The sequence below is a fragment of the Mustela putorius genome, unplaced genomic scaffold (genome assembly GCF_011764305.1).
Source record: "Mustela putorius furo isolate JIRA1106 unplaced genomic scaffold, ASM1176430v1.1 tig00003899_pilon_pilon_pilon, whole genome shotgun sequence".
NCBI lineage: Eukaryota > Metazoa > Chordata > Mammalia > Carnivora > Mustelidae > Mustela > Mustela putorius.
The window spans coordinates 2,681,743-2,699,522 of NW_025422048.1; the positions used below are offsets into that span (position 1 = coordinate 2,681,743).

General features: G+C 35.8%; 1 protein-coding gene across 2 annotated transcripts in view; it reads left to right on the forward strand.

The window, feature by feature from the left end:
- GABRA3 (gamma-aminobutyric acid type A receptor subunit alpha3) overlaps nucleotides 1-17,780 on the forward strand; it is a 393,257-nt gene that overhangs the window by 268,434 nt on the left and 107,043 nt on the right. For both annotated transcript variants that reach the window (XM_004776653.2, XM_013047929.2), the window contains exon 5: nucleotides 6,102-6,322. In XM_004776653.2, the coding sequence (XP_004776710.1) occupies nucleotides 6,102-6,322 (221 nt within the window). The remainder of the gene's footprint in view (nucleotides 1-6,101; nucleotides 6,323-17,780) is intronic.

The following is a 17,780-nucleotide window of genomic DNA, read 5'->3' on the forward strand; positions in this document are numbered from 1 at the left end:
CTTCAAACTCCTCAGATTGTTTTTCAGAGTCCATAGTCTCTTATGATTCACCTCCCCTTCCAATTTCCCCCAACTCCCTTCTCCTCTCTAACACCCCTTGTCCTCCATGCTATTTGTTATGCTCCACAAATAAGTGAAACCATATGATAATTGACTCTCCCTGCTTGACTTATTTCACTCAGCAGAATCTCTTCCAGTCTCATCCATGTTGCTACAAAAGTTGGGTATTCATCCTTTCTGATGGAGGCTTAATATAAATTTTATTTACATTGCACATGCCCCACCCTGCTTTTGCCTTGGAGTGCTGCACCCATGTGGCCACCATGCTTAGGGATCCTGCCTATTGCTAGTGGCTCAGTATAAACTTTGTTAATGCCACGTGTGCACCTTGACCAGCAACTGCATACACAGATACTTTGTACCCCTGGCTACCTCCACTGCTGCATGCCTCACCCTTGATTACCACTGTGATTTGAGGGATCAGCCTAGGACTAGCAGCTCAGTGCAAATTTTGCTAACACCAACATCCCACCCCTGTACCCTCCTATGGTCTATGCTCTCCCTCAGAGCTAGTATGTCTGGGTCTCACACCACAGAGTGCACACACAGCCCACAACAGGCAGAAAGTCAGTGCAGAATTCTGGACTGAAAAGGAAGGCTACACAGACATAACAGCAGGATGCAAGCAACACACATAGGAGGCTTCCTTGAAGTGCCAGGTTCTGATGAACAGGGGTCACTACACTGCAGGGCACTACAGAAACTCTTCTTCATAAAGCCACTACTTTCAAGAGGAAAATGTGTAGCTGACTTTCCTAAAACAGAGAAAAAGACACAGAGAGGTATCAAAATGAAAAGACAGAAGAATTTGTTCCAAATGAAAGAATACAAAAAAATCACAATAGAATATCTAAGTGAAACTGAAATAAGTCATATGCTTGATAGAGAATTTAAGGCAATGATCATAAAGATACTCATTGGACTTGAGAAAAGAGTAGAGGACATCAGCGAGACCCTTCACAAAGAGATAAAAAATAACATATCAGAGATGAAGAACTCTATAAATGTAATTAAAAATACAATAGATGGAACACATGTAAGCTACAGGAAGCAGAGGATCATATCAGTGACATGGATGATAGAACAATTGAAAGCAATCCAGCTGAACAGATAAGAGACAGATAATGCATAATGAGAATAGACTTAGGGAACTCAGAGACCACATCAACCATAATCATATTAATATTATAGGGATCCCAGAAGAAAAAGAGAGAGAAAGGGATACAGGAAATATATTTGAAGAAATAATAACTGAAAACTTCCTGAATCTGGAGAAGGAAACAGATGTCCAGTTCAGGAGGCACAGTGATCCCCCAACACATTCAACCCAAGGAGGTCCACACAAAGACACATAGTAATAAAATGGTAAAAAAAAAAAAGGATACAGAAATAATTTTAAATGTTACAAAAGAAAAGAAGACAGTTACATACAAAGGAAACCCAATAAAAATCAGCTGATTTTTCAGGAGAAACTTTGCAGGCTAGAAGCGGGTATTGTGATATATTCAGATTGCAGAAAGGGAAAAATCTGCAGCCAAGAATACTCTATCCAGCAAAGCTATCATTCAGAATAGAAGGAGAGATAAAAAGTTTCTCAGACAAACAAAAAACTAAAGGAGTTCATGACAACTAAACAACACCTACAAGAAATACTAAAGGGGACTTTTTGACAGGAAAAAAAAAGACCATAAATAGGAGTAAGAAAAGTAGGAAACACAAAAGTGTAAAAATAAGTATATCTGTAAAGTTGAGTCAAGGGACTCTTGACACACTTACATCAATAGACAGAGCATCTAAATAGAAAATCAACAAAGAAACAGTGGCTTTGAATGACACAATAGACTAGATGGGTTTAACAGTTATATTCAGAACATTCTATCCTAAAACAGCAGAATACATATTATTTTCAAGTGCATGTAGAACATCCTCCAGAATAGATCACATTTTAGGCCATAAAACAAGTGATAGCAATTTCAAAAAGATCAAAGTAATACCATGCATGCTTTCTGACAACATGCTATGAAACTGGAAATCAACCACAAAAAAAAAAAAAAATCTGCAAAAAGCACAAATACATGGAGGTTAAATAATATGCTACTAAACAATGAATAGGCCAAACAAGAAATCAATGAAAAAAATTAAAAGTACATGGAAACAAATGAAAATGAAAACACAATGGTCCAAAATGTTTGCGATACAGCAAAAAATGGTCCTAAAGGAGGAAGTTTATAGAAATACAGGCCCACATCAAGAAACAAGAAATATCTCAAATAAGCAACCTAACATTATACTCAAAGGAGCTAGATAAAGAACAACAAACCAAACAAAACCAGCAGATGGAGTGAAATAAAAGAATATTAGAGCAGAAATAAATGATATAGAAATGAGAAAAGGAATTGAATAGATCAGTGAAACAAGGAACTTGTTCTTTGAAAAGATCAATAAAATTGATAAACCTCTAGTCAGATTCATCAAAAAGAGAGAGAAAAAAAAGTACTCAAAATTAGAAATGAAGGAGGAGAAATAGTCAACACCTTAGAAATACAATTTTAAAACAAAAGTCCATGACTAGATGGCATCACAGGGAAATTCTACTAAACATTTAAATAAGAGTTAATACCTATTCTTCTCAAACATTTCTAAAGAATAGAAGGAAAGCTTCTAAGTTCATTCTGTGAGGCCAGTATCACCCTGATACCAAAACCAGATAAAGACAAACACCACAAATAAGAAAACTACAGGTCAATAGCTCTCATGAACATGAATGCAAAATTCCTAAATAAAATATTAGCAACCGGATTACAACATATTTTAAAAAAATCATTCATCACAATCAAGTGGGATTTATTCTCAGCATGCAGGGTGATTCGGTATTCACAAATCAATTAAAATACATCATGTCAATAAAAGAAAAGATTAAAATCCTCATGATGATTTCAACAGATACAGAAAAAGCATTTCACAAAATACAACATTCATTCAAGATAAAAAAAATCCCTCAACAAAGTAGAATTGGAGGGAACCTACCTCAACATAATAAAAGCCACATATGAAAATCCCACAACCAACGTCATCCTACATGGGAAAATACTGAGAGCATTTCCCCTAAGGTCAGGAATAAGATAAGGATGTCCACTCTCACCACTTTTTTTCAACATAGTACTGGGAGCTTTAGTCATAGCAGTTAGACAACAAAAAGAAATAAAAGGCATCCAAATCAGTAAGAAAGAAGTAAAACTTTCATTATTTGCAGATTATATGATACTATATGTAGAAAACCCCAAAGATTCCACGAAAAACCAACTAGAACTGATTAATGATTTCAGTAAATCCACAGGATACAAAATCAATATGCAGAAATCTGTTCCATTTCTATACATTAACAATGAAACAGCAGAAAGCAACATTAAGAAAACAATCCCATTTACAACTGGACCAAAAATAATAAGACTCCTAGGAATAAACTTGAGCAAAGGGAGAAAGGCATATACACTAAAAACAATAAAACATTGATGCAAAAAATTGAAGACAACACAAATAAATGGAAAGAGATTCCATGCTCATAGATTGGAAGAACAAATATTGTTAAAATATGTATATAACCTAAAGCAAACTAAACATTTAATGCAATCCCTATCAAACTACCAACAGCATTTTTCACAGAACTAGAACAAAAAATCCAAACATTTATATGGAAATCGCAAAGACACCCATTTCCAAAGCAATTTTGAAGAAGAGAAGCAAAATAGAAGGAACTACAATTACAGATTTCAAGTTACATTCAGAGGCTATAGTAATCAAAACAGCTTGGAAATAACACATAAATAGACACATACATCAATAGAATAGAGTAGAAAACCTATAAATAAACTCACAATTATATGGTCAAGTAAACAACGTAGGGGGCAAGAATATCCAATGGGAAAAGATGGTCTCTTCAACAAATGGTGTTGAGAAAACTCGACAGCAACATGTAAGAGAATGAAACTAGAACATATTCTTATACCACACACAAAAACAAATTCAAAACAGATTAAAGATCTGAATCTGAGACTTGAAACCATAAAAGTCCTAGAAGAGAATTCAGGCAGTAGAGGTATCCCCACATTGAAGCAAATTCCTATGTTAATTTCTCAGCTTGTAAACTCAAAATCAGGATGATACTGTGTATTTAGGCATCAATCCCATGTAAAATTAGATTTGAGGTTGCTAAATCTCAGTAGAAATGCTTCCCTTAAACCCCTCTCCATCCAGTATCCATGCTTGGTTAGACACATTTCCTTTTAGAATTTTCATGTTGTAGAATGGTTTTATCTAGTACATTTTCCCTAGTTCTCCTTTTTGTTGAAGTTGGAACCATTCAGGGTCTTGGCTTTATGTGGGAGTCTAGTTCTACCTTTTTACCCAGAACAGTCTTGATTTATACCAATTGTCCTATCGTAGTTTTTGATAAAAACTCTTCTGACTCTCAAATATGTCCCAATTTAGATATTTATATAATATTCTAATCCTTAGTCAGAACTGTGCTTGGTATGCTAGAAAAAGAGAAAAGCCAGACTGGCTGATTTGTAGAGGGAAGAGTAGTTGAAGAAGAGCTCAGAGAAGAAGATAAGGATCAATTTATGAAGTGCTTTCTAGGTAAGAGAAGGATATTGAAACTTACATATGACTAAAAGTCATTAAGGTATTTTAAGCCACAGAGTTTTAGGCAGCTTCTTTATTATATCTGGATATCTAAAAGTGTCCCCCATGCCTCGGGCAGTTTAGTGATCAGAGATCTGGGTAAGGTTTGCACTGAGATTTGGGGACTCAACCTCTCAGTTGTTTTCTTGCTTCCAGGACTTTATCCTGAATTTTCAGCTCTCTGACTAGCCTTGGGGCCTATCCTCTGAGATATTAAGCCAGTGCATTTTTCTGATTTCTGCCAAGCTTACAAACATCACTCAGCATAGTTTTGTCATCTGTCATTTAGTGGAAGACTACCCTCTGGTTTCTGCCTGCATTTTTTTTTAACAGAGTCCCAAAGTCTTGTTCATGTGTGTGTAGTGTAATAGCCAAAATTTGGGGCAGAGTATATATGCAGATTTGGGATCTCATCCCTTCTGTGACTGTCTTGCTCCCAGGAGTACCACCCCTAAATTTCCATATTATTTCCCACCTTGAGCCAGTAAAGCTGTAGTATCTGCCACAGGAATTCTAAGTTTGGGGGGCACACATTGCTACTGCCATCTTTTAAGGGTAAATTTTCTTCAAGTTTTTGTCTGCTTACATTTGTACCCCATTGCTTTCAAATAGGTTATTTTCCCTTCTTCTAATCTTCTCTCTTTATGTTTTAATTTTATAATTAATAGCTAAAGGAAGGTATAGCCAAACAGTTTAGTCAGCTATTACGAAAACCTGAAACATTTGTTATTTTAATTTATAGTTAGATTAACAGCAATTTTGAAAAAAAAATTGCATGTTTATTAGCATTTTTATCTATTTTATGAATTTTCTGGTATGCTATTTACCCATTTTTCTGTTTGTCTATTTTTATTTATAAGAAAGAGTTCCTTATTTATCAAAGATAATAAAAATATAAACTCATCAGTTGTATTTTGTGAGACTCAACTGAAATGTGTTTTGAAACTTAAGGTTTTCATTTTCTGGTGATTGTAATATTGGCCTTTAATGTTCATATTGGATCATTTAGTAAAGGAGACAAGGTAAGGAGTTTGTTCTTATTAGAGATGCTACTGCATAGAGAACAGAGCTCTTGCCTTTTCATAAAGCACTCTTGTGTCAGCTTGTATGACATGTGAGGAATTGTTGGCAGTGAACTTCCTCAACAAAATCTTGTCAGATATGTTATTTTCATAATTATTGATCACCATGGCTTCATTTTTCAATCATAATCATTTGCCATACTTCCAGTAAGTACTATTAATATACTGCTGCTTCTGTGCATTGGAGGAAATATTGCAAATTGATTAATATTTGTTAAGGGCACTATAGGTCCTCATCAGAACTATGTTCATTATTCTCTGTTTTTTTGTCCCTAGGAGTACACCATTGATGTATTTTTTCGACAGACATGGCATGATGAAAGATTGAAATTTGATGGACCCATGAAGATCCTTCCACTGAACAATCTCCTAGCTAGTAAGATCTGGACCCCTGACACCTTCTTTCACAATGGCAAGAAATCAGTAGCCCATAACATGACCACACCTAACAAGCTGCTCAGACTGGTGGACAATGGAACCCTCCTCTACACAATGAGGTCAGTGAGTGATACCTCCCATCTAAAGCATATTCAGGGTAGGGCTTGAAAACAGCATGTTTTAGGCTATCTATTGAAAGTTCTGTTAAGTTTACAGATTAGAAATGGACATTTAGTATATACTGCTTTATATATTTGCAGGTACACACATTCATAGAGACATATATTATAGATATACAAATAAATAAGAGAGTTGAACATATGAACATTCTCAGACACACAGAGATATATGTTCAAGATGTATAAATGTATCCATACTCAGAGATACATATAGCCTAACATGTAATCATATACATATTCAAAGGTCTTAAATTCAAAGACTCACAGCTATATACACAGGAAGAGCACTGTGATAGTCAAAATAAGCTGTTTAACTGCAGCAAAAAACTTTCCCTATAATGCAGAATTGTGAGAATCAAATGAGATAATGATGGATATTTTCAGAAGCACACAATGTTATATATAACATATAAAAAATTACAACATATCTTTTATGCCACATTGCCTGGGAATCCTGAGGAGTTTGATGTAAGTGAGGTATCTAATTAACCTAAGAATGTTTCTTTTTTTAAAATTTTTAAAAGACTTTATTTATTTGAGAGAGAGAATGCACAAGCAGGGCCAGGGGCAGAGGAAGAGGAAAAGAGAGAAGCAGACTCCCCACTGAGCAGGGAGCCCAATGCAGGTGTCAATCCCAGGACCCTGAGATTATTACCTGAGCTAAAGGTAGCTGCTTAAACAACTGAGCCAGTGAAGTGCCCCTAGAATGTTTCTTTAAATATCATTTATATACAGAGGCACCTGGATGGCTCAGTTGGTTAAGCATCCAGCTCTTGGTTTTGGTTCAAGTCAGGCTTTCAATGCTGTGAGATCAAACCCTGCATCAGGCTCCACACTCAGGGCAGAGTCTGCTTGAGATTTTGTCTCTTCCTCTCCCTCTGCCTCTCCCCGTCTCATGTTCTCACTCTAAAATAAATAAATCTTTAAAATAAATAAATATAATTCTTACACACACACACACACACACACACACACACACATATACGATATATATATCGTAATTTTGCCTTCAAAAAGAATGACTTTAAAAACATTTCCAGTTCCATAATATTCTTTGTCCCTAAACACTAAAAAACTTTCATGGTTCTTGTTTTGTGTTTTTGTTAATTCCTATTCTGCCAGTTGTCCTAAAGCTCCCTCACACATTAATGAATATCAGTTTTAAGTAACTGAATTAGCATTATTGAATGGAAAAAAATTGATCTTTCAGTGCAGATTCTGTGGCTGTTTTTTTTTTTTTGTTGTTGTTGTTGTTTTGTACAATGAAACTGAAATATGTGGTGAATACATGAAGTGTCCTTTCCCATATCCTAGTCTTCCATTACCTTAAACTTGCTCTTTATTGATGTTTTTCCTGAAAGAATTTGGTAGAGGAGAAGATAGGCAAAGAAGAATGGATACCAAATGGGTACTTGAGAGAAAAGTTGAATTATAGAGGAGGAGCTGAGAAACTAGAGAAGAAATGAGAATAGAATAAAGAGTGATAAAGAAAAGAGGGAAAGTGGATAGAAGTGGGAAAAAGAAGGTGGAGAGAAGGGAAGAATAATCTGGAGAAAAGATCAATAAAATTAACATATATATTTCATTGATCTTTTCTCAGATCTTATATATTTACATATGTATGTATGTGTGTGTATACACACACATATGTAAATGTATATATTTATATGTGTGTATATATATGTGTGTGTGCATCTGTATGTGTGTTTTAGAGCACCTGATTATTAGTATTAGCATTCATTTTTGTACTATTCAGTAAGTAGAATGTAGCCAAGATAATTGTAGGTGTTAAGGGGAGGAAAGAGGAAGTATATTTTAGGCAGAGAAAACCAAGTTAGCCGTTACAAGCAATGGAATGGTTTCCTTCAACAGAAGCAAGAGAATGAGGTGGTCAGTTTTTGATTTACATATGCCACTCCAGTTACAGTGTAAAGAATGTATTTGAAAGGAACAAAACTGGAGTTATAGAAGTGGGTTAGTAGACAGCTTAAATAATCTGGGCAAGGAGTGGTAAAGTTCTCATTCAGAGCAGCAGATTAAGATGGAGAAGGGGAGAGACATTGAGGAAATAGTAAAAACAGCCAATGTTAGAATGACAGGAAGGATGGGATTAAGGTTATAAGTACCCAAATAACATGGGCGAATGATGGTGCTGAAAACTGGGGCAGATCATATAAAAGTTGGAAGAAAGTTAGGATAAATCTGCAAGGTTAATTTTTGGGTAAGATGAGCTTTAAATGATTATAGATTATCTAGGGATAGGTGTGTAATAGCAGTTGGATATACAAATCTTTTTTTTTTTTAAAGATTTTTTATTTATTTATTTGAGAGAGAGACAGTGGGAGAGATCATGAGCGAGGAGAAGGTCAGAGAGAGAAGCAGACTCCAGGTGGAGCTGGGAGCCCCATGTGGGACTCGATCCCAGGACTCCAGGATCATGACCTGAGCCGAAGGCAGTCGTCTAACCAACTGAGCCACCCAGGCGTCCCGGATATACAAATATTAAGATCAGAAGACAGTTATAAGCTAGAGATATAAAGTTTGGTATTGTTAGTATATTGGGACAACCATATGAATGTATGTGATCACTTCAGGAAAGTATGCAGAGTGAGAAGAAAATTATGCCAAGGATCCAGTCCTGTAGCATCATTATCATTAAGGTAGAAGGGGAAAAAGAGGAACCTATGAAGGAGACCAAGAAGAAAAAGAAACGTCTTGGTAGAACCCCTAGTGTGCAGTATCTTGAAAACTGAGTGTGATAGTCAATACTTTTACTTTCCATATTTTTAATCCATGTCCTTCTGGCTTTGTGGTTGTATTGTACTTCCATAGAACCTTGAAGTTAGGCATAGATAGATGACTTTGGCTAACCAAATGTGACTGGAAATAACATGAATCATTTCTGAGGAAGGATAATACATAATTTTCCATGTTCCTCTCCATGGCCACAGTAAGTAACATTATGCCAGGTGTCCTTGGCTCTATCATTCTGTATCCTTTATTGAAGATGACATAGAAGACAGTCTCCCCTTCACTAAAACCCGAGATAGACAAGTAGTGTGGGAAGTACATCTTTTTTGTTTGAGGACATTGAGATTTTTTGTTACTACATGCTAACCTGACCCATTTTGACTGATATATCAAAGGAGTAAAGGGTTTCAAAAAAGCTCACAGTGATCAATAATAATAATAATAATAATTTCAGTAATAGCATAAATATTATCATTAACATCAATACAGTATTTACAGTGTGCCATGCACTGTTCTTATCACTTAACTTTTATAAAACAATAACCCTGTGAGATAGGTACTATTATTTCCACTTTTCAGATGAGGAGACTGAGACAAGAGTGGGTAAGAAAAAATTTAAAAATCACCTAGGTAGTAAATGGTTGAGTCAGCATTCATACTCTGGCAGTTTGGCTGCAAGTTCAGCTTTTTATCATTATTAATCATTATTTATATATAAATATCTTTATTTATCATTAAATAGTGATCTTTATCATTATTACATATAATGATATCATTATTAATCATTATCTTTATAATTATTTATATATCTTTATCATTATTAATATATTTTATAACATTATTGGTTATTACAAAGAGAACAAATAATATAGGGAATTAAATGTATTAGGTTTTACAACATGGAAGGCATTGCTCTTCTTCACATACATTGTTTAAGCGTAGTGTTTAGTGCAGCAGTGAGTTTTTAGGAATTGACATAGAAGTAGTGAAAATAGTAAACACAGAAAATACTTCCTAGGAGCTTGTTTGAAAATGAAAGCAATGAGTATATTATAGATACATTCAGGGATAGAAGAAAATAATTGCTTTTTTTAATGTAAATACTGATACTTATTTGTGCAATAGCAGAGAGACACAGATTGAAAGTATAGTAGAAATGAGGTTTTGCTGACACCAAGTTGCCAGAGAAAACTGTAAGCAGAATGTCATCAAAACTACATTGAAAGTTTTACTTATAAAGGAAGAGGGACAAGTCTTCTTGTCCTGAATGGAAGGATATGAGGCTAGATAAAAATAGGAAAGGAGATGGGAAGGATAGGACAGAGTAGAGGTATTATTTGAAGAGAATTTGAAGACAATAGAACATAAGTGGGAAAATGTAAAGGAGGCATACTTGTTTGAAGAGGAGATGGGGGTGTAAACAATTGGTGAAGGAATGAAGCAGAGGAGGGGCTGTGCAATGTGGTAGTTGGAAGGATGGATGAGGATGATGAGATGTGGATGGCTAAAAACGCTGTAAGAAAATGAAAAGAAAGTGATGGGCAGGCAAGGAAATCAACACATAGAGACTGAGGAGAAAGAATAGAGAATGAATGAGAACAGGATAGTTAAGAGAATGAATAATAAAATAAAAAAGATCAATGTTAGTTTTGTTTTAGAAGAGGAGTGAAAAAGAGAGAAGAAAGGAGAGAGGAGGATGGGAATGTTAAAATATGAAAAAGATGGAAAAATGATGAAATATGAAGATTGAGGAGTATAGAAGATGAAGCAGATCAAAGGATTAGTCACCTGAAAATAAGGTTAGATAAATGGGAAGAAGATGACTATTGAGTGCTTCATTCTAATATGAATTGGACAAGAAAGTGGAGTTTGATAAAACAGGAAACTATGTGGAATTCCCTTGTGTTAAAGGAGGTACAGAAGTTCAGAAGCATGATGAAGTCTTTGGTTCTCTTACATAGTAGATGATTCACTTCAGACCCAGGAGGGTGTGTCTGGAGGGAGACCTAGGTTCCAAACTGAAAATATTAGAGCTTGGCTCTATTTTTGACCCCATAATTTATTCATCGAGTGACCTTTTGTAAGACAAAAATTATCTACTTTCTCGTTCTGATAATAATGTAAGTGCTGCCTTTCTTACAGACACATGAAAAATGTGAATTAGATAAGGTCCAAAAGAACACTTAGAATTTTTCAGGAAGTATTATTCTACGACATTATTATTTTGACCCTTGGAAATCTTATCTGGATTCCATGGAAAACTACAGAAATTCAGCTTCTTAGAAAAATTTGACAAAGGACTGCATAGCTATGTAACTAGGGCAGTTTAGAGTGAAACCTCATCTTGGGACTTCAGGATAACCATAAAAATGCAGGCCAAAGCTCATTACCTGCTGCTTGCTTCAGCACCACATATACTAAAATTAAAACAGTACAGAGAAGATGAAGCCCAGATCAGGATGATATATATGTTTAGAAAATATTTTCCTTTTTTTACAGACATGGATATATAGAAAACTTCATTTCTATTAATGACATTTATTGATGAAAATCTTGATAAATATATTCATTGTATTGTTCTTTATACCTATTGGATATAAATGTGCATAATACAGAAAGCAGTAAAATCCAAGTTCCACTGATTATTATTTGGAATGTGTGCTGAGCTACAGAGATAAACAAGACACAGCTCATGCTTTTTGTGACATTACAGTCTAAAAGTTAAAGCAGACATTGTGCACAGATAGATACACAATATATATATTTTATACAATAGTATAAAAGCCTTAAACTGAGGGGGATAGAAATGTTATGGAATCACAGGGTAAGGAACAACAAAATTTATGCAGAGGCATCAAATAAAGTTGTAAAAAGAGCCAATTAATCCTATATCTTGAATCTTGAAGGAGGTATAGGTAACTCTTAAACAGATGAGGGATGAAGTGAGGCATAGGAGGGTATTCCAGGTAGAGGAGGTAGCATGTGCAAAGCTAGGTATGCATGAACTGTCATCATGAATCAGAAAATTCATGCCTCTTGTTAGAGCTTTCATTAATCTATTCTTCCAAAAATATTTCTAGAGAGCTTAATGAGATCCAAACAGTATTCTGGACACTAGGAATAAAATAGTGAGTAAAAAGGAATGTGGCCTCTGACCTCATATAACTTACATTCTAGTGGGGAAAACAAACAATAATGATAACAGAATAAGTGTTAAGGTCAGAGAAGTACAGAGGGCTGTGGAATCATATAGCAGGGATAAGGAAGTGAATCTGTGGGAGAATACCCACAATTGATTTCAGAGGAAATTACATTTTTTAGAGAGAGTGTGTGAATTAGGAGGTACTGCAGGGAGAGAGGGAGAAAGAAAATCTGCTCCACACTCAGCATGGAGCTGGATTTAGGGCTCAATTTCCTGACCCTGAGATCATGACCTGAACCAAAATCAAGAGTTGGACGCTTAACTGATTGAACCACCCAGACGCTCCAGAGGAAATCAGTTTTAAACTGAGATCTAAAAGATGGTAGAAATAAATTTGACTAAAAGATAGGTAGGAAATGTTCCACAGAGAGAGTACAGCAGGTATAAAGTCCAGGAGAATGAAGTGAGAGAGGTAGTAATGATACACTAAAGAAACAAAAGGAAATTCAGTATGACTGAACCATAGAGTAAAGTGCAGAGAAGTGACCTAGGGTGGAGAGGGATTCTTATGAGCTACATTAGCATAAAAATGAGGGGGATCCATTAAAGATTTTATTGCAGGGGGATGGCACAGATTTTCATTTTAGAAAGATTGCTCTGGTAACAATGTGTAAGGTAGATTAGAAGAATACAAAGAAGAAGATGAGCTATATGTATGAATGATAATACTCTAACAATAATAATAATTACTTTGTGTTGGATACCTACTATGTGCTAGACACTTTATGTAAATATCTCCAATCTTCACAAAAATTATTCAATATAAACATTATTATCCCTATTGAACTGATCCAGAAAGTGAAGCTTAAAAATTTAAAATGGGAAGGGTGTCTGGGTCATGAAATTGGTTAAGCACCCAACTCTTGTGATCTCAGGGCACTGAGACAGAGACACATGTCAGGCTCTCTGCTCAGTGTGGAATCCACTTAAAATTGTCTCTCCCTCTCTCTGCCCCTGACACTTGTGCTCTCCTTCTCTCTCTCTAAAATCAATCAATCAATCAATTATCAATCAATCTAAAAAATGGAAGAGGAATTATGATGGTGGAGGAGAAGTAGGGAGACCCTAAATTTGTGTCATACCTCAAATACATCTAAATAGTTATTAAATCATTCTGACCACCTGAGAAATCAATTGGCAATATGAAGAAAGAAAAGCTGCAAGTCTACAATTAGAAAAGTGACCACCTTTTGGAAGTTAGGAGGTATGAAGGGTTGAATTGGGTGGTAGCTGAGGTGCTACAGAGGGAAGAGAACCTGCTCAAGAAGGTTATCACAAAGTATCATAAGTAGTGAAATACAAAATCAGAATGTTTAGAAGTCTGCTGGAGTCAGGGGAGGTCCCTGGTTTAAAGGTACTCTGGTGGTAAAGCAGGGCAGAATCCCAGGTGTGACAGCATGATCTCAGGATCCCTGGGGTCACAAGAAGAAAGGGTGTCATCTAAGTGTTATACTGTTCCCAGGAATAGAAGCATGGAAGCTGGCTGAAAACAAGTATAAGTGCTGGATTTCTATTCTGTGTTGCCATAAACTGAAATGCTGCACAGTCGTGTGATTTCCTGGGCATGTTCCAGCAAAAGTCAGAGGCAGGACAATACCCCTCTCTTTCCCCTGGAAGGAGCAGAGTAAGTCTGTACCACAAGTCCATAAAATTTGGAGCTTTGAAATTCAGGCATGTGCCTGATACAAAAACACTTAGTCACAGGCCCGGTAAACACAGAGTTCTAGTGGAAAATGGAGAGACAAGAGTGATTGATTGCTTTTCTGTGAGGGCTTCCTGAAGAGTGGAGGGCATGAACTTTCAGCTCCAGGTGCTAGAGAGTGGGGCGCCACCATAGTCATCCCACTCATCAGTGCTGAAAGCCTTCAGGAAGCAAAATGGCACCACATTGTGGAATCTGGAGCCACTTACACTGATCCCTACCTCTGTGTAAGGGAGGCACATTTGCAATAGGGCAAGTCCACTGAGAATCAGTAAACGGGCCCCACCTTCAGAAGACCAGGACAAAAAACTGCCTGGTACCAAGTTTACTGATCATAGAGGACTGCAAAGCTTCAGCTCTTGGAGAGAACAGTACATAGCTTTCTTTGCATTTTTATTCCTCAGTCTTTTAGTATTTGTCCACTTATTTTCCTGTTTTTTCTATTTTTTTATTTTAATTTTTACATAAACTATATATATGTATATATACATATATATGTATATATATATAATTTGTTTCCTTTCATTGCATTATATATACAATATGTAGGGGTTTTTTCCCCTTATTTTGGGATCTAGTGTTTCTTAACAAGCAAACCAAAACATAGCCATGATCTAGTGTTTTGTTTTGCTTTGTTCTTCTTTTTGGCTTTGTTTTTCTGTTTTAATTGTTTTTTTTCCTCTTTCTTCTTTTATTTTCTGGGCAAAATGATGAGATGGAGAAATGCATCACAAAACAGAGAACAGGAGGTAGTACTCATTGCCAGGGATTTAATCATCATGGATATAAGTAAGATGTCTGAGCTAGAATTTAAAACAACAACATAAAAATACTAGCTGGATTTGAAAAAAGCATAGAAAACACTAGAGAATCCTTTACTATAGAAATCAAAGTACTAAAATATAGTCAGACTGAAATTAAAAATGCTATTACCAAGATGCAGTCCCAAATGGAATCCATAAAAATGAGGATGAACAAAGCAGAAGAGTAAATCTGGAAGAAAAAATGATGGAAAATATGGAAGCTGAAAAGAAGAGGAAAAGAAAACTCTTAGATCACAAAGGGAGATAAGAGAACTGAGTTATTCCACAAAGTGAAGTAATAACTGTATTATAGGCATCCCAGAGGATAAAAAGCAGGAGAAAGGGACTCAATGTTTATTTAAACAAATTATAGCTGAGAACTTCCCTTATCTGGGGAAGGAAACAGGCATTCAAGTCCAGGAGGCATGGAGAACTCCCAGCAAAATCGACAAAAATAGGTAAACACCTTGACATCTAACACTGAAGATTGCAAATTTCAAAGATAAAGAGAAAATTCTGAAACCAGCTTGGAATAAGAGGTCTTTAATCTACAAGGTAGACACATGAGGCTGGCAGCATGTCTGTCCATATGGACTTGACAGGCCAGAAAGGACTAGCACGATATATTCAAAGTGTTAAATGGGAAAAGCATGCAACTAATAATACTTTATCTATCAAGGCTATAATTCAGAAGTGATGGAGAGACAAAGAGTTTCCAGGAAAAACAAAAGTTAAAGGAATTTGTGATCACTAAATAAGCCCTGAAAGAAACATTAAAGGGAATCCTTTGAGCAGAGAGACCAAAAATAGCAAAGTCCAGAAAGGAACAGAGACAATCTATAAAAGCATCGAATTTATAGGTAATACTATGGCACTAATTTCATATCTTTCAATAATTATTCTGAATGCAAGTGGACTAAATTCTCCAAACAAAAGATGTAGGGTTTCAGATTAGATTAAAAAACAATAACAACAAAAACAAACAAGAATGATCAATATGCTGCTACCAAGAGACTCATTTTAGACCCAAAGACACTTCCAGATTTAAACTGAGAGGGTGAAGAACAATTTATCGAGCCAATGGATATCAAAAGACAGCTAAAGGGGTGCCTGTGTAGCTCAGTCTGTTAAGTGTCTGGCCTTCAGCTCAGGTCATGATCTCAGGGTACTGGGATTGAGCTCCATATCAGACTCCCTGGTAAGTGCAGAGTCTGTTTCTCCTCTTTCTCTACCACACCCTAAACTACTTGTTCTCTCTCTCACAGAAAAAAATAAAATCTTAAAAAAAAAGAAAGCTGGAGAAGCCATGTTTATATAAGACAAACTAGATTTTAAACCAAAGACTGTAATAAGAGATGAAGATGCACACTGTATCATAATAAAATGGTCTATCCAACATGAAGATCTAACAATTGTAAATATTTATGCCCCTAACCTGGGATCAGCCAAATACATGAATCAAAACAGAATTAAAGAAACTAATTGATAATACAATAATAGTAGAGGACTTTAACACCCCACTCACATCAATGGACTGATCACCTAAGCAGAAGATCAACAAGGAAATAAGGGCTTTGAATGAGACACTGGACCCAATGGACTGAAAAGATATACTCAGAGCATTTCATCCTATAGCAGCAGAATACACATTCTTCTTGAGAGCACATGGGATATTTTCCAGAATATGTCACATATTGAGTCACAAATCAGTGTGAACTGGTACAAAAAGACTGAGCTCATATCATGCATATTTTCAGACCACAATGCTATAAAACTTGAAGTCAGGGACGCCTGGGTGGCTCAGTTGGTTGAGCGGCTGCCTTCAGCTCGGGTCATGATCCCAGCGTCCTGGGATCGAGTCCCATATCGGGCTCCTTGCTCAACAGAGAGCTTGCTTCTCTCTCTGTCTCTTCCTGGAACTCTGTCTGCATGTGCTTGTTCTCTCTCTCTCTCTGACAAATAAATAAATTAAAAAAAAAAACTTGAAGTCAACCACAAAAAAAATTTTTTTTGAAAAGCCCACAAATACATGGAGGTTAAAAAATATACTACTAAGGAGTGAATGGGTCAACCAGAAAATTAAAGGAGAATTTAAAAATACATGGAAGCAAATGAAAATGAAAACATGAAAGTTCAAAACCTTTAGGATGCAACAAAGGCAGTCCTAAGAGGGAAGTATATAATGATACAGGCCTTCTTTAAGAAACAAGAAAAGTCTCAAATACACAACCTAAACTTACACCTAAAGGAGCTTGGGGGGAAAAAAAAGCAAGTAAATCCTAAACCCAGTTGGAGAGGAGAAATAAAGAGTTAATGGAAATCAATGACATAGAAATTAACAACAAAAATAAACAACAAAACTCCCCCCAATAACCATAGAATGGATCATCAAAGCTAGTAGCTGATTCTTTGAAAGAATTAATAAGACTGATAAACACCTAACCAGATGATTCAAAAAGAAAAGAAAAAGGACCCAAATTAATAAAGTCATGAATGAAAGAGGAGAGATCACAACCAACACCAAAGAAATACAATTATAAGAGAATAATGAGGAAATACATGCCAACGAATTAGGCAGTCTGGAGGGAACGATGCATTCCTAGAAACATAAACTACCAAAACTGAAATAGTAAGAAAAAGAAAAGCCAAACAAACCCATACCAGCAAAGAAATTGAATCAGTTATCAAAAATCTCCCAACAAATAAGAGTCAAGGGCTCAATGGCTTCCCAGGGGAATTCTACCAAACATTGAAAGAATTAATACACATTCTTCTGAAACTGTTCCAGAAAATAGAAATAGAAGGAAAACTTCCAACTCATTCTATGAGGCCAAAATTACCTTGACCTCCAAATCAGACAAAGACCCCCACAAGAAAGGAGAATTAATAATCAATATACCTGATTAACATGGATGCCAAAATTCTCTCCAAGATACTAGC